Genomic DNA, 22222 nt, shown 5'->3' on the forward strand with positions numbered 1-22222 from the left:
TTTTTTTTAACCTCAATATTTAAAAAATAGGAGAATTAGATGAAAGTATCTTACATAACTTTATAATTTTATATAAATAATGATATGACATTTTAAATTAAAAGAATAATTTCTAAAATAATGGCTTTTCTTAAATTATTAATTTTTTAATTTTAAATATCATATAATTATTTTAAAAAAAAATCTTCCATAATCTTTTAAACCTATTTTAAAAATGGTGCAATCCAAAAAGACAAATTTTGAAAACTCTAAGAAGGAGATAAATCCATTTTATATATTTAGGGACTAAAACGATACATTCGTAATTAAACTCACATATTTTTCAAAACTTTAGACTAAATAGGTAATTTTTTCGAACGTAAATTATGGTTAGAAAAATTTTGAAAATAGATTTATTTTTCAAAAGTTACAAACAAAGAGTAGTTATCAAAAAGCCAAAAATCTTGAAATGAGTCATTTTATCAAATATTAAAAGAAGAGGGCTATTTTTATCAATAACCCAGAAAAATTCACGGCCACGCTTGGGAGGAAGAGAAAGTTTCAGCCGTGGGTCTCCGTAGGTGGCTGCAATCAATCGTGGGTCTCCTTCACGTTGTGTTTCACGGTGTGGTTTTCGTTTTTACGGTTGCCTCCGGCGGCGGTTGAAGCTGTATTTCTCGGTGGTTTAGCTTTTGAGGTATTTTTCTTCTTCTTGACGCCATTCAGTCCAAATATGTTGGGTGTGTTGGGCTTATTCCTTTGTATTTTGTATTGGTGAATCCAAGCTCTTTATAAAAAGTCTTAAACTGGGCATAGACCGAAAGGTTCAACGATTATGTGTTTTGGTGTTTTTATCTCTTGCTCTGTTTGATTTGTTGCTGGAAATTTGTATTCTATTGGCATTTCTAGGGTTCAGTGTTTTACAGTTACGTAATGGCTGTTGATTGTGTTGGATTTTGTATCATTTTGTGGCATGATATGGTTTTTAGCTTGTTAAAGTAACGGAGTTTGTGTTAAGAATTTCGTTTTATGTACTTAGGTGGTTTTGGCCTATTAAAAATGGGGAGTAAAGGTCGAATTCCTCCTTCACATGGAAGGCGTACTCTTCAAGGTTCTGGTGTATTGCATCCAGAAGCATTTGGTCATGCGCTACGTCCTCCACCAGGTGCCTTTCCTCCATTTGACATGTTGCCTCCGCCAGAAGTGATGGAACAGAAGCTAGCTGGGCAACATGTTGAGATACAGAAACTTGCCACTGAGAATCAGAGGCTTGCTGCTACACATGGAACCTTGCGGCAAGAGCTTGCTGCTGCTCAGCATGAGTTGCAAATTCTTCATGCTCAAATAGGAGCTGTGAAGTCTGAAAGGGAACAACAAGCAAGGAATCTTTCTGATAAGATTGCAAAGATGGAAGCAGAGTTAAAAGCATCTGAACCAATTAAGTTGGAGTTGCAGCAAGCAAAATCAGATGCTCAAAACTTGATTGTAGCAAGGCAGGAACTTATTAGTAGAGTGCAACATTTGACCCAAGACCTCCAGAGGGCCCATGGAGATGTGCAGCAAGTTCCTGTTTTGATGTCAGAACTTGAGAGTTTGAGGCAGGAATATCAGCATTGTAGGTGTGTAATCTGTATAGCATTGATTTAACTTTACAAGGACTTTTTAGGATTTTACTTCACTACTTAAGTTACGTCATGTGTGCCGCGTGAATTCAATCATGTTCAGTCTTCAACTTCTGCAGTTCAGTTTCTTTGCATTTTTAGTTAGGCCTCTGGCTTGTGGGTATAGATGCTGCCCTGGCTTTTGCTTTCCTTGGCCGTTTCTAGGAGGCTTATGTCTTGTGTTTATAAATGTTAAGCCAAGGTGTCTATTTAATATTGTTCAGAAGTTTACTGTAGTTCATTAGTATGAAACACATTTCCTTACATTCCCATGACGAAGAAGAAAACCCCACTGTGGACTCACTTTTCCTTGATTTCTTAAAAGTTTACTGCATGGAATGGTCTATCCTTTACTGGACCAGAGTTTGCTCCTAATTCAGGGTTTTTCTAAAAAAATATATATTTTTTATTTTGTTATGACCTTGCTTGTAAAATGCCATGACCTAGTTATTGACCTTGCAGGGCGACCTATGACTATGAGAAAAAACTATACAACGATCATCTTGAGTCACTTCAGGTGATGGAAAAGAATTATATTACTATGGCTAGGGAACTGGAGAAGCTTAGGGCAGAGTTGACGAACACTTCTAGTTTGGAACGTAGACATGGTGCTCTTGCTTACTTTTTATCTCACTTTCTTTGGGATTATCCTATCCTCTCTTAGTTCCCTTAATCTTCTACTGATATTTTGATGACTGCACGTAGGTGGGCCTTATGGTACTACCCCAAACAACGAGATAGAGGCTTCTGGGAATGCAGCTGGACAAAATACTTACGAAGACGGCTATGGTGTTGCCCAGGTTTGTCACATATTCCACTTTCTGGTTTTCATGAATTGATGTTTTGTTTTTGAATTTGTAGTTCTTTTATCTTTTTGTATGTTTCTTACTATTGATATAAAAGGAGAAGCACCATTTAATGGGCCGTGATGTCTCTTTCCTACCTAGTTTTACCTAGGCTTTTATTTGAGCATGATCTAAGATCTCCTTGGTTTTGGGGTTCCAATTGTTAAGAAAGTTTAGAAATGTTCATCTTCCTGAAAGGAAGCTTTCTTCTCTAGGAGTAGGAGACTTGTTTCAATCCAACCTATACCTTTTTCATTAAGGTAAAGTGAAAGAAGAAAAAAAAAAAACTAAAAGGCCTATAAAAGGACATCTCATCAAAGAAGAGCCACAAGGCTAACCATACAAAAAAAGGTCTCGACTAGATTTCTCCAATTGTTAAAAAAAGCAGAGAGATTGTACGAGCTATAAAAAGATGTCAATTTGCACTATGACAGCATGAAAGATAATTTGTTCTAAAACCTCTCAAAAGTACTTCCTTTTCCATTGGAAAGGTGATTGTTCCATTCCTTCCAATTGGTTGTTAAAAAACCTCCACAACACTCCGTTTCTATAAAGGAGACTTCCATTCTATATCGTATTTACTTTATTTATGATTCCATCCTAGGTTTGTAGAAAATTCTGTGCGCTTTCTTTTTGGGGACAGTATATGAGTCATGGAACCAAGTATCGTTGTATCATGTTGGCTCTATGGACTTTCATAATCCAAAATTCGCAAGTTCAAGGACCCGTTAGTGTGGGAGGGAGGGAGAGAGAGTATATCAATCATTAGGGGGTGGTTTTAAATTATCATCTGGTTGGAAATTTTATGAAAATGGCTAAAAGTGAGTTTTTTTTCTCAAAATTTCTGTAAATGGTGAGTTGGGGTATTTGAAACTTGTAACGTAATTATTCTGTCCTTTTGGCTAAGTAGAGCCGTTACGGAGGTTTCCCAAACCTGCGGTGTTATGGAGTAGGATTTTGTACATACAACCATGTTAATGAGTGAGACAGTACAATAATGATCAAAAGGCAACTTGTGAGAGGCAATTTTGAAGTGTTTCTCAAGTTTCTAGTCTTCACCAAATTCTTAAAGGTGGTTCTGCAATGTTCCACTTCTGGACAATTTATGGATCAGCGATGCTCCTCTATGTTCTTTATTCCCTTTACTATATGATTTGTCTTTTTCTTTTAAAAAGAAAAACAAAACAAAACAGAAACAAAAAAATAAAACAAAAGAAAAACAAAAGAAAAGAGGTCCCATGCACTTGCTTTCTCTTTGTCTGGACATGAGTTTTCTTTCAACTTTCACTTTAGGGTAGAGCATTATTGGATAAGGAAGGTGGCATTTCTCTATTATGTTGCCTCTCCATGATTTTTGTTTTAGGTACATGTTACAGCGAATGGTGTACATAATCCCTTGACTACTCTTTTTTATTCTCATGTAAATCCTTCTTACCTTGCTTGCTTCATTCCTCTTTTTTGGAAAAACGCCAGATTTTTCTGATGGCTAGTTGCTCATGTAAGAGTTAACATCCTGAGCTATCTCTAAGAATCCGCTTCCATAGTTTTGGGTCCTATGCTTTGTTTGAACATGACACATGATTTGTATCACATTCTATGGAGACATAACTTTTCGACCATGACGACATGATTTGGGTTATCTTTTGGTACTTCTTTGGTGTTAGCTTGGCTCTAAACTGGACTGTTCGTCCATGACGACATTATTTTATAATTCTTCCTTAGCTTTGATACTCGACCATTGGACCATCCTTGGTAATTTTGTCTCTGTTTAATTTTAGTTTGACATTTCAATAGTTCATGGATTCTATTAAGGACAATGAAGAAGCATGACGTTTCAAGTTGGTTCCTATACTTCAAAGTTTTTTTTTAATATCTTTAAAATGTACCTAATAGGTCTATAAACTTTGAATTTGTGTCCAATTGATCATTAAACTTTAAAATGCCTTATAATAGGTTCATGAACTTTCTATTTTGAGGTCAATATGTTCTTTAATTATTAATGGTGCACCTAATAGGTCCTTGTTTTTTTTTTCCCTTCTTCTCAATAAACCCATTGGCCTACAGAAAAAAAAAAGGTTGAAACGCAGTGAATTTTGTGTTTGACAGATTATTTAATTTTGAAAAATCTCAAATATGACACTGAGGTATTAGATACAAAACTCAATTTTTTTTAAAAAAGGATTTTATAAGAAATAATGATTTCATTGATGGTATGGAAATACAACCAAAAAAAAAAAAAAAAACAGGGACCCGAGTAGGTATTGGAAAAGACCTATTCAGTTTGAAATTAGGAAATTAAAGCTATAGTAATGAAAAAGAGGAGAGTATTTACGCCCAGCCAAAACCATACTAATTATACCATAAAAAATCCATTATATGTGAGTTCCTTATTATTTTGAAAGACTTGTTGATTTGATTTCTTTCTTACCAAATATTTCATTAGTTGGCTCTAACATAGGATTCCCTTCCCTCCCTCGTTGCTCTTTGTATGCTCCTTACGTACATTAAGCTTTGTCTCTCTATTTTCATTATTAATAATAGTTGAGACTCTTGTCCTTTTAAAAAAACATAGGATTCCAAAAGAAAAAACTTGGAGATTATTGAAAGTTGATAGACTTACTTGACACTTTTTAATGTTTATGAACCTTCTAGGAATATTGTTCAGAGACTGAAAGTAAAATTTAGTTTTTTTTCCTTCTAATTAAGGACTTCATCTGCAACTTTCAACCGCGCTTGTTTTATCTACATCTTCTCCATTTGTTATTTACTTTGGACATGACTAGTGGTTTACACTCCAATATTGTTGATTGAGTTTTATTTCTCTGATTTGTTACTCTTTGAAACTATGCAATAGGGACGTGGGCCGCTGCCCGCTACAGCAGGTGGTGCATCCAGTGCTGGTACAACCGCATACACGGGACCTCAAACTGGTTCGACTGCAAACCGACCCAACTTCGATGCTACAAGGGGTCCCCAACGAGGACCCGGTTATGATGGAGGAAGAGGATCCATTTATGATTCACAAAGACCTGGTTATGATGGACAAAGAGGAGGACCAGGTTACAACGTGCCTGGGTTACCTACTTATGATGCATCTAGAGGAGTTGGCTATGATCCTCAATCTAGAGGTGTTGCCGGTGGACATGCTGCACCTGGAAACACCGCTCCTTATCGATCCTCAACACCACCTGGTCGTGGTGGTGGGTTCGAAGGACAATCTCGAGGTGGAGGAAACCCCGGTCGGAGATGAGCCAAAGGTACCATTTGAGAATACCTTTTTTCACTATGTTTTATCCAAGTTGTTGTGCCATTTCCTCAAATTTGCAAAGACTTTTGTTCTTTTTTGCTAGAAGTTTGTTATCAAATACAATTACTTGACAAAACTTTGAAAGAATCATTGGAGAACTTTGCATTGACGTCAATGTCAAAATCATTTCTAGTTAAGTGATTCATCATTTTCAGCTGTCTGATCAAGTAAACTTCAACATGATAATGAACTAAAGAAAATCCCATGTCCTCAAAAGCTATTTTTTCAATATTCTTCGTTAATGGCATTTTGAAATTTGTTTGATGCGAAAACATATAAGAATGTACCTACTGATGCTAAAGTCAAAATAGGCATCCATCAGGTGAAATGGCACATCAAACTACTTTGGAAATTCTTTGTATTATTATTATTTGAAAGAAATTAAATGAGAGAAGAAAGATAACCATTCTTTTTTAATGAATTTTGTTAATGGGATGTGATCTTTCATTTTGGATGGTAGTTTATGAAAAGTTTATAGAAAGATTAGTCTGTTTGGATGTAATACATAAATCATACCCACTGTCATCTGAAAAGAAAGTATAACTTATATTTAAATGCAAAGAAAATGATGTAGTTTATAACATTAATTAATTGTATCTATCATTCATATAATTTTAATTTTAAAACTTTAGTCAAAATCTAGGGCATACAACTTAGGAATCTCATCCTTTCATTTTGATTGAATAATGTTCGTATGATGTTCGAGTTCACTTATTGGCTTTCAAATCCCTCTTTCTCTTCCTTTTCTTTCTTACTCTTTGTGGGTTAAGTACTTTGTGTTGAGCCAATGAAATTTTTTATTTCTTTTGTTTCCTAGTAACAATAGATAGGGTAAACCTTAGGGGAAAATATTTGTTTTAAGTTTCTAAGTTTCAATATATTACATTTTTAGTTCATAATCATTTCAACTAATAGTTTTGTAATATTACAATTACATTTGAAGATTTGAGTTTTGATCTCTAAATTTTAGGGTTTTGAACTCTTAACCTCAATTTTAGGGTTTTGAACTCTTAACCTCAATTTTATATCGTGTGAGTATCTAAAAAATATAAAACTTAATAAATTATAATTCTTTTAACACTAAAAAATATATATGATTATTCAGTGAAAAAAACTCGAAACTAAAGATCGAGTTGAAACAAAACTCAAATCTTAAGTATAAAATTATAACATTTTAAAATTCAAGAAGGTAAGAACTAAAAGTGTAATATTTTCAAATTTAAGGATAGAAAATTTATTTTCTCAAATGATTCAGTATAAATGAAATGAGAAATAGTGAATATAATTAAGTATATTTAACGTGGAAGCATGGAAGTCGAGAAATTTAGGTAAAGTATAGGAATTGAATGAAGTAGTTAAGGTAAAACATAATGACAAAAAAGAGACCTATTTCCCCTTAACATTATTGCACATGCAACTAATTTTGGCAGCAAAGCTAAGCTAACATTTTCAGCCTTCAATTGATGTAAACATAATAACAAAACTTTGGAAGAACAAATCAAAGGTCAAATTTTATAAACATTATTTGGGGTTTCTTTTAAATAATTTAAATTTTCATTATAAAAATACAAAATGCATGTAGTTTACTAATTAAATGACATCTCAACAACTAAGCACAATAGCTCATCTTTACCTATCAAGATTTGAAAATGGATTTATCAATTTAATAATGTCTTGAGGCTGCTTAATTAAATTATATATATAATATATATCTGTATAATATTATAATATGGAAACCCAAATTATGTAATTGTTATTGAAGTTTGAACCATAAAATTGAATTAAATCAAACCCAAGAAAATTTCAAGACGTTTTTAATTAATTCAAACATATTATAAAGCAACCCAGCTGTCATGACAATTTTTTTTTTCATTTTTTCTTTTAAAAAGGAGCATTTTTTATTTAAAATAAATTTATATATAAAGTCATATCAATCTAAAGGAAAATCCAAATAAAAATTGCCTTTCAATTGAGCCATCAATTACACAAAACCAAAACCCATTACTTCTCTTTGGAACATATTCTCCTCTTACAATTGTCACAATTTTTCAAGGTTTTCTTCACTGCCATAAATGATTTATTCCCTTTTCTTTTACAATTTAGTCGGTAAATTTTAAACATTAACTATTTGGTCACTGTACCTTTCATTTATAACAATCTAGTCCTTGTGTGGTAATTTTCTTTTAAAATTAAAAGTTTTCAAGATAAGGGTTGATCAATCGTTACTAGTGGTAAAGTCGAGAGGAACTAAACCATTTTGTTGTTTAAGTTTATGGGACGGAATTATACTTTTACGAAAGTTTGGTAGCAAAGTGTTATTTAACTTTTTCTTTTTTTTTTCTCTTTTTGTTAACTTAGTCAATTCTATCTCCCTATTGAATAGGGAGTAGTTAAGAGACTTGGCTAATGAGTTAAAGGGCTATTAAAAAGGAAAAAGTATAGCCAAAGAAAAATAAGAACCCCTAACAATAATAAGAGTTGTAAGTTGCCATTAAATGACCAAAAGCCTTTACAAGAACAAACCATCCTCCACATATTCATTTCCCATTCTTCCAATCTCATCTTTACTTCTTCAACAAACAACCAATAGGTTAGAGTCTTTTCTGATCGAAACTCCATCCACACATAAACAAACAACCCACTTTTCCTAAAAGTAAGTCTGTCAGAAGCTTTCTACCATCCTCCTTAGAACTCAAGAACACAATCATACAACTTATAGAACAAATTCTGTTCAAGTAAGGTTGTAGTAGAAAGTTTCCACCGTCACATTCTTCCTCTTCTTTCTCTCCATTGTATAATATAATCATCTTGTTAAATAATTGATTTTGTCATGTCATATCATATTATCACCCACTCATTCACTACTCTCTTTCCACATGTAATTAACTTAACAATCATATATTAGAGAGAAAAAGAAACCAAAAACCCAATAGAATAATAACAAATAGTATCATATCAACCCTCTTGAAATCTTTTATATATATATATAATAAAAATAAAAACTTCCCTCTCCAATAACGTTTCTCACAAAACTCTCTTTCTTTCTTCCTCTCTTTCTTTCTTTCTTTCTGTCTTTCCATCATGAAACTCCATAGCAATGAAGTTCCTTCAGGGAAAAACTATACCCTTTACAAAACATTAACCATAGTTTTTAGTTTAGTGATTTTGACAGTGATTCCTCTGTTATACAATCTCATAAACTATTACTCTGTTTTCATTCTGAACAATTCACCAAAATCTCCATCAAGTTCATTCTCATCAAGCAGTAGTGGTAATGGAAAGAATGGAGTTTTTGAGAAATTGTCAAATTATGGGAATGAAGAGGAAGAAGAATGTGATATGTTCGTAGGAGAATGGATACCGAATCCAAATGCTCCATATTATTCAAGTTCATCATGTTGGGCAATTCATGAACATCAAAACTGTATGAAATATGGAAGACCAGATGGAGGATTTATGCAATGGAGATGGAAGCCAGATGGTTGTGAACTTCCAATCTTTAATCCTTCTCAGTTTCTTGAGATTATGAGAGATAAATCTTTGGCTTTTGTTGGTGACTCTGTTGGAAGAAACCAAATGCAATCTTTGATATGCCTTCTCTCAAGGGTATGTGTGTCTTCCCATCCTTCTCTTCTTTTTACTTTCTTTTAATCATTTTTTCTTGTTCTTGACTCTACATCTTCATCAATCTCATCCTCATCATCCTCATCATCATCATTTGTTCATGTCAAAGTTATTTTCAGGGTGGTATTGTATAATGTTTTATTCATTTCGATTAGTCTAATTAATCGTTTGAATTAGTCTAATTAGGTAGAAGTCTAATTAGGTAGCGCGACCGTTACAAATATAGCCGTCCTAGTTCATGCACTAGAGATAAAATAAAATTTAGATCTAGTTCTTGAAATCTATGGTAGAAGAACCTCTAGTGGACTCCTCTTGTTTGGCAAACTAGCTCTTGTTAGCAATCGACATTTTCTAAAGATATATTCTATCACTAATAGACATTATTATTGATATCTCGTGTGTTGTGTTGCGAGTATGTATCTACAACTATCCATTAAGACAATGAGAGACATGACCTATATTCATTTGGGTTTCTATTATTACCTTGGGTTTTTTATTTTAATAAATAATATCATCATATTCATTTGGGTTTTATTATATATTATTATTCGAAGGTGAGTTTTATAATAGATGTTTTTTAATTTGTTTTTGCCATTTTTGAGATGGGATTTTGGAATATATTCCTTTTTCTGAAATGACTTCAATAATACGAGTGTTTGTGCCTAAAAGGTCAATAATTTTGAATGTGACATTAAATAATATAGTTGAAAACAAATTTCAATATATATATGTTTTGAGGGAACGAAATTAAATTCTAATCTACACTTAAGACTCTGTGGTTTATAAATCATATCATGTCATATCATATATATATACAATTTTAATTCTATATGGGTTAATTTCAATTATCTAATCTAACTTTGTGAAAGCATCTTCTTCTGAAAAGTAACCCAAAGTGATAAAAGTTCACTTTTTACATTTAAGATTTTAAAAAGCTCAATTATTGGTTTTTTGGGAATCTCAATACCATTCCCAAGATCACCTCTTTTTTCACTAACTTTCACAATTTGAAAAACAATATTGTATTTATTTAACCATTGAGATTTGATGAGAAAATATTACACTTCAAGTAATATTTTTAATATGGCAAAAAACAACAACAACAATAATAAAAAGGAGTATATGGGAATCTTTGAGCACTTGGTAACATGACAACAAGTTTGTATTATAGTTGCACACAACACTAGGCCAAAGAGGAACCATGCATGTGAGTCATCTCTATGTCTCTTCCCCATTTCTCTTTCTCTTTTATCTTTTTTGAATTTTTTTGATTTTATGTTCAATGTTGCTTTCTATATCCAGTTCTTTATTCATTATTGTAAATTGTTTTCTTCATCTCCTTTCCATTTCAATTATTTTGTGGTTCATATTCCATTATTCTATGTAGATATGTATTATAGATATTTCAAGTTAGTTAATCCTCAATCACGAATTTGAACATGAAACTTTTAATCAGTTTTTTATAGTCACAAACTCGTTTTCATTTTTATGGAGTCTTTTAGTTAAAAATAGGTGAAAAGAGGTTTTATTGTGAGTGTTGGACCAAATTTATGTTTAGAAATTAAAAATATATGAATAATTGAATCTAAAAAGCTGAACTTAAGAAGATTTTATTAGAAAAGAAAAAGGAAAAGAAAAGAAAATCAAGAAAACTTTTGATTATAAAATAGAAAAGGTGATGTGTTCGAGCTTTTTCTTTGTAAGAGGAAAAAAACAAAGAGTAAAAGAGTTATATGACAGCTTGATAAGTTGTGACATTTAAACAAATAAAAATACTTTACAAAAAAGTTATAATAATAATAATATAATTTTCAAAATATGGATAAGACTTGGGAATAAATCCCCACCTGATAATTACCAAACAAAAACAAATGGGTCCCTAATAATTTAAATTCCCATATATAAAAAAAATAAAGAATTCCATAAATTCTTATTTAATGTCTTTTTTCTTTTCTACTTCTATTTTTCTTCCAATTTTAGATCTAATTTTTATAAATAAAAAACTACTTTATTCCTTAATTATAATTTATATTGAAATATTTTTTAAAAAATCAAACTAACACCTAACATATATTTATATATACCCATTGCAAGGGTGTTTTTCTCAAATTTTTTTAGAAACAATTTAATAATAAGGAGAAAATGTGAAGTATTCAATAAAGTCGAAAATGAAATGACTTGATGAAGCTTTGAGAGGTCTACTTGAGGTTTAGAATAGTAGCAATCCTCTCGTGGAAGATGTGATTAGGCTTTTAAAAATTACTCAAAATTTTATTATAAAAAGATCAATTTAAGTTCATAACTTCTTCAACTTCACAATTCATGCTTGGGTTTTTTTAGTTGATTTAAGAAAATGAAAAAAAAAATTATTGGTTTGTTTGGACGACATGTATGGCATCATGTGGTATAGAATAATCTTCACATGATCAAAGTGGATCAATATAATCAAATAAATTTTAAAAAATCCCAAAAAAAGCAATTTCAGAATTGCAGCAAATAAAATCTGAATTAAATAAAAAAAAAATAAAGAAAGAGTATTTGTTTGTTTATTTATTTATTTTTCTCTCTATCTCTCTAAGATTTTTGCCGACAATGGTGTATTGTGTCAGAAGAGAAGAGGAATATTGTAAACATTTGACCAACAAATATTTTTATTAAAAGTACATCTCTTCTGTTTGAGACATTGTTTTCATTCTATTTTTTTCTTTTTTTTCTTTTTTCTATCACTTTTAGAGAGAGAAAGTATATGATACTTTAAATTAATTAAAGGCTTCTTTTTATTATTGTTATTAAAAAATTGTTATTGTGTTTGCAACTTTTGAGATGGAGAAATCTTTTTAAAAGAAAATTATGAGCTTCTTCTGAGTGGTTTTATTAATTAAAAGTTTAGGGTCAGATGAGTTTAGATCCAAAATATAATTAAAAATAAATCAATTAAAATATGTAATGTGTGTGTGTGTGTTGTATAAAAAGTTGTGCAATCAAATTTTCTAATTAGTAGTTCTTGTGGGTGGGAATCGTGGAATTATAATTTGTATTAATAACACAATTCATATTTATTATGTTTAAGTTAATCCAAAAAAGTTTAATCGTGAAATTAAGAAAATGTTTATACCAAAATTGAGTTGTTTTAAACTCTAATTTTTTTTAGTTAAATATGTATATTTTAGTCGTGAAACTTTACCTTTTTATTTCTTCATTCATTGATTCAATTATTGATTGTTGTTGTTATTTAAGAAAAGAAACTTGATCTATTTTTAACATTGCTCTTCACTTTAAATAATATGTTCCATCTTTTGTCTTTCTGTTTTATTTTTACTCAAACAAAGGTGAAGATTGAAGAAAGTATTTTGTCAATGAGTGAGTCTTGGGTTTGGATGTCCTCTCAATTTTTGCCTTAAATTTTAAAGAATCAATACTCCTGTTGTATTTTAGAAACAATTTTTTAAAGTTCATGATTATTATTTATATTTTAAAAAAAGTATATGGGTAATTTTTAACTTTAGACATAGTATCATGATAGATGGTCTAGAAAATTATTATATTCAAATTTGTAACGTTATTTCCTTCCAAAAGTGGAAGAAAGTATAAAATGATATAATGTTAAATTTACTTTTTATCTATCAGCTTAAGTTTTATGGGCATATTTTGATAGGTGGAGTATCCAGTAGACGAGTCATACACGGCAGACGAGAATTTCAAGAGATGGAAATACAAAACCTACAATTTCACATTGGCTAGTTTCTGGACACCACATCTAATCAAAGCCAATATGGGAGATGCCAACGGTCCAACTAAAACCGGTCTCTTCAACCTCTACTTAGACGAACATGACCAAGAATGGACAACTCAAATTGACGAATTTGACTACATCATCATCTCTGCTGGCCATTGGTTCTTCCGTCCGATGGTTTTTCACGAAAACCACCGTATTGTTGGTTGCCATTACTGCCTCCTCCCAAACGTCACCGATCTTGGAATGTACTATGGTTACCGAAAAGCCTTCCGAACAGCATTGAAAGCCATAAACAGCTTAAAGAATTTCAAAGGAACAACAATTCTAAGAACATTTGCACCGTCGCATTTCGAGAACGGGCTATGGAATGAAGGAGGCAATTGTTTAAGAACACAGCCGTTTCGAAGCAATGAAACGCAGTTGGAAGGGCATAATCTAGAGTTGTATATGATTCAAATGGAAGAATATAGGGTTGCAGAAAAGGAAGGAAGAAGAAAAGGGAAGAAATTTAGGCTTCTTGATACGACGCAAGCAATGTTGTTGAGGCCGGATGGGCATCCAAGTCGGTACGGGCATTTGGCTAGTGAGAATGTCACATTGTATAATGATTGTGTTCATTGGTGTCTGCCAGGGCCTATTGATGCTTGGAGTGATTTCTTGCTTCAGATGTTGAAGATGGAAGGGATTAGATCAGCTAGGGATAGGTTACAGTTTGGTTAGAGCTAGGCTAGACTTCATTTTTATTGTTTCTTGTTGTTTTTCTTGATCTTCTTTTGGGATTTGTATAATTTGTTTGTATCATTGTTCATTTTTAAGTTGTATGTATGTAATTAGACATTGTGAAAGAAGTAATAAGAGAGCATAATTTAATTAAGTAAGCAACTTAACTATGAAAAGCAGCTTCCCAAAATAAAATCTACACCATCGTCCACCAATTATACACTTATATTATAAGTTTGGAGTTTAATGGATGTATACCCTAAAATTAGGGATATAATAAATTTGATTTTGAGCATGTGTAGCTGCAAATTACGCATGTACTTTATTCTTTGGCTTCTTATAAGAAATCTTAAGTATTTGTTGTGGTTAAGATGTCTTTGTTTCGTGTTAAAAGGCTGCAAGTTCTCACCCTATAATGTACAATCTGATAGAGAGAAGAAACAAGAGAATAGTATTATCAAACTGTCAATTCTATAGATAGGGATTAAATGTGTGGATGGCCATCACCTACTCCTTCATAATCCAATCTCTATCTCTATCTCTATCTCTATCTCTATCCCAGTCCAAATCTCTTCAACACAACCCCATTTCAATTATTTTTCATGTTTTTTCAAAAAAGAAAAAGAAAAAGAAAAGTGGGATTAGAGTTTTAACGGAGAAAGGAAAATCCAACTGTACTTGATATAGACTCTACTCTATACCATGTTGCCTATAACAAAAGAAAGATGACAACTCCTTTCATATAATAATCTAAACCCAATTGCTTTTTTTTTCTTCCCTTTTCTTATATTATTTTATCCAAGAAGATTCTATTCTTTCACAAATGTTGTTAATTCAGACTCCAGCTTGGTTCATTGACCTTCATTATCCATTATTTGATTCATTATTGAAAGGAAAGAAGTTTCCGGTTTTCAGTAAATCTCAGTGTAAAAAAAGTCAATATCCCATCTCAAAGAAGCAATAATGAAAAACAGGCAAACCTTCAATGCTAAGCTAAGTTTTTATCACTATGTCCCCAATGTGTACTCATCAAGAGCCTATATCAATTGTAGACCACACAACAAACTGATGATTCAGACCTATCCTATGAGGTGGCTAAATGTTGAAAGTCCTTTCTATCATTGCTTCAAGTATTTAGCAAAAAAAATAAAAAACAAACAAAAAAGTTTAAATGCCTTTTTCCTTATGTGCATATGCTGCAATAGTTTATTATCTGTGTGTATGGGTGTGCGTGTGTATATATATTTGTACCAGGGTTACTGATTTTGAAGGGTTATTTTTCTCTGTTTCCTTGAAAGTAGCAAAGAATAAAGCTGCTAAGTAAAAATTAAAAATAACTTACTTGCTCCATGTGGTTGTTACTCTGTATCCTTATCTGTAAAGCATGTTTCTTCAAGAATTTTATGAGGATATCTGTCTATAATCTGTATGAGTGTTGTATGGTTGTCGGTGGCCCAAAGAAATTGTGTTTTTTCCATCTGTCCCACTAAATTTTTAATAATGAAATATTATGCAAGGCCTAATAAAACCAAAGTTGTATATTAATAATGGTGGTTTGGTAGGTAATCCAAGCCAAGAATAGCAGCATTACTATTATATGAATGAATGCTTTTTAATAATTTACCCTAAGTTGCTTTTTACATGGACCTACGCCTATCACAAAGAGAGAGAGAAAGTGTGTGTGTGTGTGTTATATGAATGAAAACATTTGGTATCTAATTTTCAGAGCTGATTTCAACATGAAGCTTCATGCTTTTGAAGCTCCAATTGTTAACAAATCAGTGTTGTGGAATTCCTACAAAGGAATTCTTCTAGCTCTGACACTAATTCTTCTAACAATCATTCCTCTGTCTACAAACAAGAATTTGCCTTCATCAGTGCCAAGCCTATGGAGAAACATCACCAGTTTGAAGACAGTGAAGTCAGAGAAGAAATGTGACGTGTTTCGTGGCGCTTGGGTGTCGAAATCCGAGCAGCCGTATTACACGAATGACACTTGTGATATGATGTTTGAATACCAAAACTGTTTGAAGTATGGAAGGCCGGATAAAGAATTCTTGAAGTGGAGATGGAAGCCAGATGAATGTGAGCTTCCTCTTTTTGATTCTGCTCAGTTCTTGGAAATTGTTAAAGGGAAGTCCCTTGCTTTTGTTGGAGACTCCGTCGCTAGAAATCACATGCAGTCATTGTTGTGTCTCCTCTCCAATGTAAGTCCATTCTCCAAACACATTTTTTCAATCTCAAGAGTTAAAAACTCTGTTTTTCGTTTTCTAATCGTGTTTTGCATATGTTGCAGGTATCTCATCCAGTGGATGTTTCTCTTAAATACAACCTAACATACGATTTCAAAAGGTGGTTCTTTCCTGATTACAATTTCACCGTGGCAAGATTCTGGTCACCATATTTGGTTAAAAGCAGGGACGCAGACCAGAATGGTTTCTCCTCCAACAGCCTCATGAATCTATACTTGGATGAGGCAGACGAAACCTGGATTTCCGCGGTCGAAACTTTCGACTATGTGATCTTCTCAGCAGGACAGTGGTTTTTTCGCCCTCAAGTATACTATGAAAATGGTCAAATGAAAGGATGTTTCAATTGCCAGCAAAGTAATGTCACACAGATTTTAAACTTCTATGGCTACGGGAAAGTCTTTCAAACTTCCTTTAGGAAGCTTATGGCGCTCAAAGGCTACAAAGGGATGACATTTATGAGGACATTTTCTCCATCGCACTTTGAGAATGGAGATTGGAACAAAGGAGGGAACTGTGCAAGGACAAGGCCATTTACAAAGGAAGAGATGGAGTGGAAAAGTTTTGTCTTTGAGTTGCATAAGGCTCAAGTGGAGGAATTCAGAGCAGCAGAGGAGGAGGGGTTAAGGAGAGGCCTGCAATTCAAGCTCTTGGACACAACTGAGGCTATGCTGATGAGACCAGATGGGCATCCAAACCATTATTCTCCACCTAGGAATGGGAATATAGCTGACTGTGTGCACTGGTGTTTGCCAGGCCCCATTGACACATGGAATGAGTTTTTATTCTATATACTGAAGACAGGAAGGGAAGATACACATTGATAATGTATAGGGAAATGGGTAGATGAGTTTTGAAAAAAAATATACGGTTTCTTTTTTATATAATCTATACTGTAATATCATTGCATTTGTTTCTATGAACTACTCCAGATTCTTCACGGGGTGTAGGTGGCCACTAATTACTAGAAAGTTGGGATAGTTTGTGGTATCTTAGCTGATAAGTTTATAAAGAAAGCAGCAATAGGACATGTATGGTAATAATAAATATATTCTTTAATCAGTGGGATTAAGCTGAATCTTGCTAGAACAACCAAATAAAAATGGAGGCTGTTTAGCTGCTTAATTTATGAGCATTAAAATAATAACTGTTTGACCATTCACAAACATATAGCTTTTCAAATCAGAACAAATGAATTTCATCCGAAGTTCTCGCTCATAAGAACCAATTAAGAAAAATAAGTTTCAAAGTAAACTAAACTAAACAGGTTTTCTTTGAATTTTATTATAGAATTAAAATAAATACAAGAATCTTCTGTGTAGGTTGTGTAACAAAAAATATGCTCATTTCGTTGCACACTCAACATGTTCATTCCATACTAAAAAGCCCTCTCAGATACAAGAAATCACAAATGATCTCTCTTGTAGGTAAAGCAATGGAGGATCCCATGTACTATCCCTTCCTTTTCTTGACAGGAAACACCTATTCGCTGTTCATAGCTTGCAACCCTCAAATTCTTTTGTATTTCAAATTACAAAAAATAAGGAATATATATTCTGCAACTTCAGTTTCATCTTCTCATTCATAATCACAATCATATCTTAACTAGCAAAAAATTTCAATCTTTCTACAGCCTTAATCGGTGCTGTTTCTGCAGCTTTAATCACTAAAAGTTTGAATCTTGACTTGCTGAGATTCCATGTTAAAGAAGATTGAAAGATTACTCGGGCGGGTAATTAAAGGGAAACGTCACTCCCCTCCATGGTGTCTTCCACCACCACCACCTCCTCCTCCTCCACCTCCATCTCCACCTCCATCTCCACCTCCACCACAGCCCCCCGAGTCACAGCCACCAGAACCTTCTCAAAAACCATCAGAGCCCACTCCATTCCTATTTCCTTCAACTCAATCCACAGTGCTCCCCGATCCTTCAGTTTTCTTTTCCCCTGAACTCCTCTCAGCCCCTCTCCCTTCAAACAGTTTCTTCCAGAACTTCACTCTTAATAATGGCGACCAACCTGAGTACATCCATCCCTATTTGATCAAATCCTCACTCTCCTCCATCTCTGTTTCCTACCCATCAATCCTATCCAACTCTGCTTCAGAATGCCAAATTTTCACCCCTGACCTCACCATCTCACCCTCTGAAAAAATAAACCCACTTCCCCAGAAATCCCACGTAATCTCCTCATTCAATGATTTGAGTGTCACTTTAGATATTCCTTCCTCCAACCTCCGTTTCTATCTCGTCCGAGGAAGCCCATTTCTCACTTTCACAGTTTCCAAAGGCGTTGCCTTTTCAATCTCTACCATACACGAAGTTATCTCCTTTTCCTTCAATAATGCACTCACCAAATACACAATAAAATTAAAAAACAATCAAACATGGCTTATTTACTCCTCATTTCCCATCAATTTGACACATAATCTTTCTATGATTACTTCTGGGGGATTTGCAGGAATCATTAGGATTGCAGCATTGCCAAATTCAGACCTGGAATGTGAACAGATACTTGACCGGTTTAGTTCGTGTTACCCAGTCTTGGGTGAGGCACAGATTACGAAGCCATTTTGTTTGGAATATAAATGGGAGACGAAAGGATGGGGGGATTTGCTCATGCTTGCACACCCTCTGCATCTTCGTCTCCTAGGAGGCAGTGATGATAATGTAGTTATTTTAGATAAGTTCAAGTATAAAAGTATAGACGGTGAGCTTGTGGGTGTCGTGGGAAGTTCATGGGCTTTGAAACCAGAACCAATTTCAGTAAGCTGGCATTCGATTAGGGGCGTAGAGGAAGAATCCTTTGCTGAAATTATTTCTGCACTCCGTAAAGATGTTGAAGCTTTAAATTCAACATCTATGATATTGACAACAAAATCTCCTTATTCTTATGGCAAATTGATAGCAAGAGCAGCAAGGTTGGCAGTGATTGCTGAGGAAGTGAGATCTCTTGAAATGGTTCCAGAAATAAGAAAATTTCTAATAGGGGCAATTGAGCCTTGGCTAAATGGGACATTTGAGGGGAATGGTTTTGTATACGATGAAAAGTGGGGTGGAATTGTAAGCAAAGAAGGGGCCTTCGATTATAGCGCAGACTTTGGATTTGGAATGTATAATAATCACCATCATCATTTGGGCTACTTTCTTTATGCCATTGCTGTGCTGGTGAAAATAGACCCCGCTTGGGGGAGAAAGTATAGTCCTCAAGTCTATTCTCTCATGGCAGACATCATGAACTTGAGCAGGAGAGCCAATTCAAAGTTTCCAAAGTTGAGATGCTTTGATGCATATAAATTGCATTCTTGGGGAACGGGATTGTCCGAATTCACAGATGGGCGGAGTCAAGAGAGCGTCAGTGAAGCAGTGAATGCTTACTATTCAGCAGCTTTGGTGGGGTTAGCTTATGGAGACGCTCATCTTGTATCCATTGGCTCTATTCTGGCAGCATTGGAGATTAAAGCAGGTCAGATGTGGTGGCAAATAAGAGAAGGAGAAACAACTTTGTACAAGGAAGAATTTGTTAAGGAAAACAGGGTGGTGGGAGTATTGTGGTCTAACAAAAGGGACAGTGGATTATGGTTTGCTCCTAGTGAATGGAAAGAGTGTAGGCTTGGTATTCAAGTGTTACCCATATTGCCAATCACTGAGCTGTTGCTGTCAGATGTTGGGTTCGTAAGGGAGCTTGTGAACTGGGCATTGCCTTCTCTGGGAAGAGAAGGTGTTGGGGAAGGATGGAAAGGCTTTGTTCATGCTCTGGAAAGTATTTATGACAAAGATGGTTCTTTGCAGAAGATTAGGAACTTGAAAGAATTTGATGATGGAAACTCACTTACCAACCTGTTATGGTGGGTTCACAGTAGAGGCAAAGAAGAACAAAATATCAATAACAGCAAAATACATCTAGTTTAGCACCAAATTTCTCTTCTTCAGGCCAATGACAAGTTGTATAAAAAATCACAAAGCAACATCATGCTGCTTCATTTGTCTCCATAAAGTTATTTTTACTTGGACCATCCTATGTACAGATAATATACTTGTTAAATCATCATAACACTACAGGGGTTCAAATGCAATGTCTCTTCCTCTGGTACCACGTTAAATCATCAATCAATTCAAAATTTTAAGCTAATAACTTATGGTAAATTTAATCATATCAATACATTAATAATACTGACACGAGTTTTAACCTCTACATACATAGATCTTATTCAACTTTATTTGAAAAACAACTTCTCATCACTCACTTTCTGCCATCAAAATTTGGCTAAAAACAAAGACTGGAAAAAAATGGTTTCTCCTTTAATACTGCCTTAGATTGAACTGTTAGCATGCATTTCAGCTCCCTGATGTGCAATTGCCAAAGAAAAGCAAATCAGCAACCTCAGAACTTAGAAAGTTTTCATGAACTTTAAGTATGGATATAGGTTTCATTTCGGTGGACCGATAGTCTTCATTTCAACGATGCTTGAGTTTGTGTCCCCTCGATCAAAGACAGAAGGTAAGGCAAATAAACATTGGGCTCGGGAAAGAAAATGAATTATGTCGAATATATAGTTTGCTTACATTTACAAACCAACACTACAATGTACTATACTTTTCCTAGCCATTTTTGTAAAGTTTCTATGACTAGAATATTCTGATTTGTTTGTTTCATGTTGCCAATAATCAAATACTGTATTAATGCATATGATTAGTCAAGTCTAAACAATATTCTAATAAATAAACAAACGAACAACACTAGTGCATGTGATTTCATACTAAAAGCAATAACGATTAATAAACTTACCCTTACCATTGCCGCTCACAATTTAATGATCAAGTTCTATCACCACCAGGTCCACCACACTCAGATAGGATTCCAATCAAGCCATAATGAAATGTCTAATTTGTTCATTACTTTTCCTTGAGTTTCATTTTCATCGGAGTTGATTGAAGAGATACTGCCGCCGATCGCGGATTGGAATGCGGCGAATGAAATGCAGTGTGTTAGGGTTTACATGCAGCAGTTGAAGAAGCATATTGATTGAAAAATGGCGGTTAATTCAATGGATTGGTATTTTTATACTATCAATTTTAGATCGTTGAATGTAATTAATTTCAAATTTGATTAACTTTTTAAGGTTACTTGTCAAAAAAAACCAAATAAATTGAAGGTTAAAAATCACATTTACTCACTTTTGCTTTCGTTAAAATAGTAATTTCGTCTTTAAATTTTTAAAAATAGCATTTTAGTCCTCGTATTTTGAAAATAGTTACGATTCAGTTTTTATCGTTAAGATTTGAAAAAGCATGAAACCACAGTCATCGAGGATCTACATGTAGTTGTTCAAGATTTTCAATGTGAGAGTGTGATTGGTTTTTTGTCTTACCAGCGAGGTTGGGATCAAAAACAATCTCTTTCAATTGATTTGAAACAAATCTTATTGATTGTGTAATATAAAATCCTTTAGAAAAATATTAGATTATAAGGAAAGGAAAGATGTAAATCTCGAACGTTACTTAATACCCGATTACTCCACGTTTTATTGCAAAAGCAAGCTCCATATGATTTTAACTAACCCTATTTAGCATGGATTTTGAATGACAATCACCTCACTTTCTGTATGTGAGATCTTAACTGCAATTTTACTAGTAAGAACTAAATCGCAATTATTTGAAGCACTCTTTACCTAAAATTCAATATCATTCACTCGAATAATTGTATTTTACGTTTTTTTTCTTTTAAGAAGGCTCCTTGTCCTTTAAAGATCATCATTCTATTAACATATTAGATTTTGGATGTAGAAAACCAAGAAGGTTGGCAAAGTCTCCTCTATGCTTATACCCCACACGTTATTCTTTTCACTTAAGAAATTTATTGATTCTCTTAAACATTAAGAAATAAATAAAACTCATCTCTACATTTTTTTCCTTTTTTTTTTAATCAACTTTTTTCATGTAATGTCGTAGTTTTAGTGGAAAAAAGAGGGAGAAAAAATATTTAAAATTTTGATGTTTTTCTAATATATTTATTCATCTATCTTAAAATGAGGTATTTTTATACGAATTTGATACATTAATTTTTAATAAGTGTGGTTGAACTAAAATATTTATAAATATT

At 33.4% G+C, this 22222-nt stretch overlaps 4 protein-coding genes and 1 long non-coding RNA gene across 6 annotated transcripts; 4 read left to right on the top strand and 1 right to left on the bottom strand.

Annotated features, from left to right (window-relative positions):
* The first annotated feature begins 482 nt into the window (after positions 1-482).
* On the top strand, positions 483-5940 carry LOC101210432 (protein FLX-like 2). Its single transcript, XM_004141439.3, has 5 exons — positions 483-676; positions 1019-1598; positions 2103-2248; positions 2346-2440; positions 5340-5940. The coding sequence occupies exons 2-5, from the start codon at positions 1039-1041 to the stop codon at positions 5733-5735; spliced, it is 1197 nt and encodes a 398-aa protein (XP_004141487.1). The 5' UTR covers positions 483-676; positions 1019-1038; the 3' UTR covers positions 5736-5940.
* A 2371-nt stretch (positions 5941-8311) lies between these two features.
* On the top strand, positions 8312-14034 carry LOC101210676 (protein trichome birefringence-like 19). Its single transcript, XM_004141440.3, has 2 exons — positions 8312-9398; positions 13072-14034. The coding sequence occupies exons 1-2, from the start codon at positions 8874-8876 to the stop codon at positions 13870-13872; spliced, it is 1326 nt and encodes a 441-aa protein (XP_004141488.1). The 5' UTR covers positions 8312-8873; the 3' UTR covers positions 13873-14034.
* LOC116403861 lies at positions 13886-21341 on the bottom strand. Of its 2 annotated transcripts, none has more exons than XR_004216771.1 (2): positions 20909-21341; positions 13886-15350 (listed from the first exon to the last, which is right to left on the bottom strand). It is a non-coding gene; the product is annotated as an uncharacterized LOC116403861 (long non-coding RNA). The 2 variants fall into 2 exon arrangements; XR_004216770.1 differs by having other exon boundaries at positions 13886-15358.
* On the top strand, positions 15518-17199 carry LOC101210919 (protein trichome birefringence-like 19). Its single transcript, XM_004141441.3, has 2 exons — positions 15518-16079; positions 16169-17199. The coding sequence occupies exons 1-2, from the start codon at positions 15567-15569 to the stop codon at positions 16943-16945; spliced, it is 1290 nt and encodes a 429-aa protein (XP_004141489.1). The 5' UTR covers positions 15518-15566; the 3' UTR covers positions 16946-17199.
* On the top strand, positions 17406-20251 carry LOC101211167 (endo-1,3(4)-beta-glucanase 2). The gene has a single exon (XM_011657726.2). The coding sequence runs from the start codon at positions 17821-17823 to the stop codon at positions 20029-20031; it is 2211 nt and encodes a 736-aa protein (XP_011656028.1). The 5' UTR covers positions 17406-17820; the 3' UTR covers positions 20032-20251.
* Positions 21342-22222: the final 881 nt, after the last annotated feature.

The sequence above is a fragment of the Cucumis sativus genome, chromosome 5, assembly GCF_000004075.3.
Source record: "Cucumis sativus cultivar 9930 chromosome 5, Cucumber_9930_V3, whole genome shotgun sequence".
Classification (NCBI taxonomy): Eukaryota; Viridiplantae; Streptophyta; class Magnoliopsida; order Cucurbitales; family Cucurbitaceae; genus Cucumis; species Cucumis sativus.

Bases quoted from the DNA above. Each gene is read 5' to 3' on its own strand.
- LOC101210432 (XM_004141439.3), top strand. From the start codon at position 1,039: ATGGGGAGTAAAGGTCGAATTCCTCCTTCACATGGAAGGCGTACTCTT. The intron at 1,599-2,102 runs GTGTGTAATCTG...TTGACCTTGCAG, and splicing joins CAGGAATATCAGCATTGTAG to GGCGACCTATGACTATGAGA. The intron at 2,249-2,345 runs GTGCTCTTGCTT...GACTGCACGTAG, and splicing joins TAGTTTGGAACGTAGACATG to GTGGGCCTTATGGTACTACC.
- LOC101210676 (XM_004141440.3), top strand. From the start codon at position 8,874: ATGAAACTCCATAGCAATGAAGTTCCTTCAGGGAAAAACTATACCCTT. The intron at 9,399-13,071 runs GTATGTGTGTCT...ATATTTTGATAG, and splicing joins TGATATGCCTTCTCTCAAGG to GTGGAGTATCCAGTAGACGA.
- LOC101210919 (XM_004141441.3), top strand. From the start codon at position 15,567: ATGAATGAAAACATTTGGTATCTAATTTTCAGAGCTGATTTCAACATG. The intron at 16,080-16,168 runs GTAAGTCCATTC...CATATGTTGCAG, and splicing joins TGTTGTGTCTCCTCTCCAAT to GTATCTCATCCAGTGGATGT.
- LOC101211167 (XM_011657726.2), top strand. From the start codon at position 17,821: ATGTTAAAGAAGATTGAAAGATTACTCGGGCGGGTAATTAAAGGGAAA.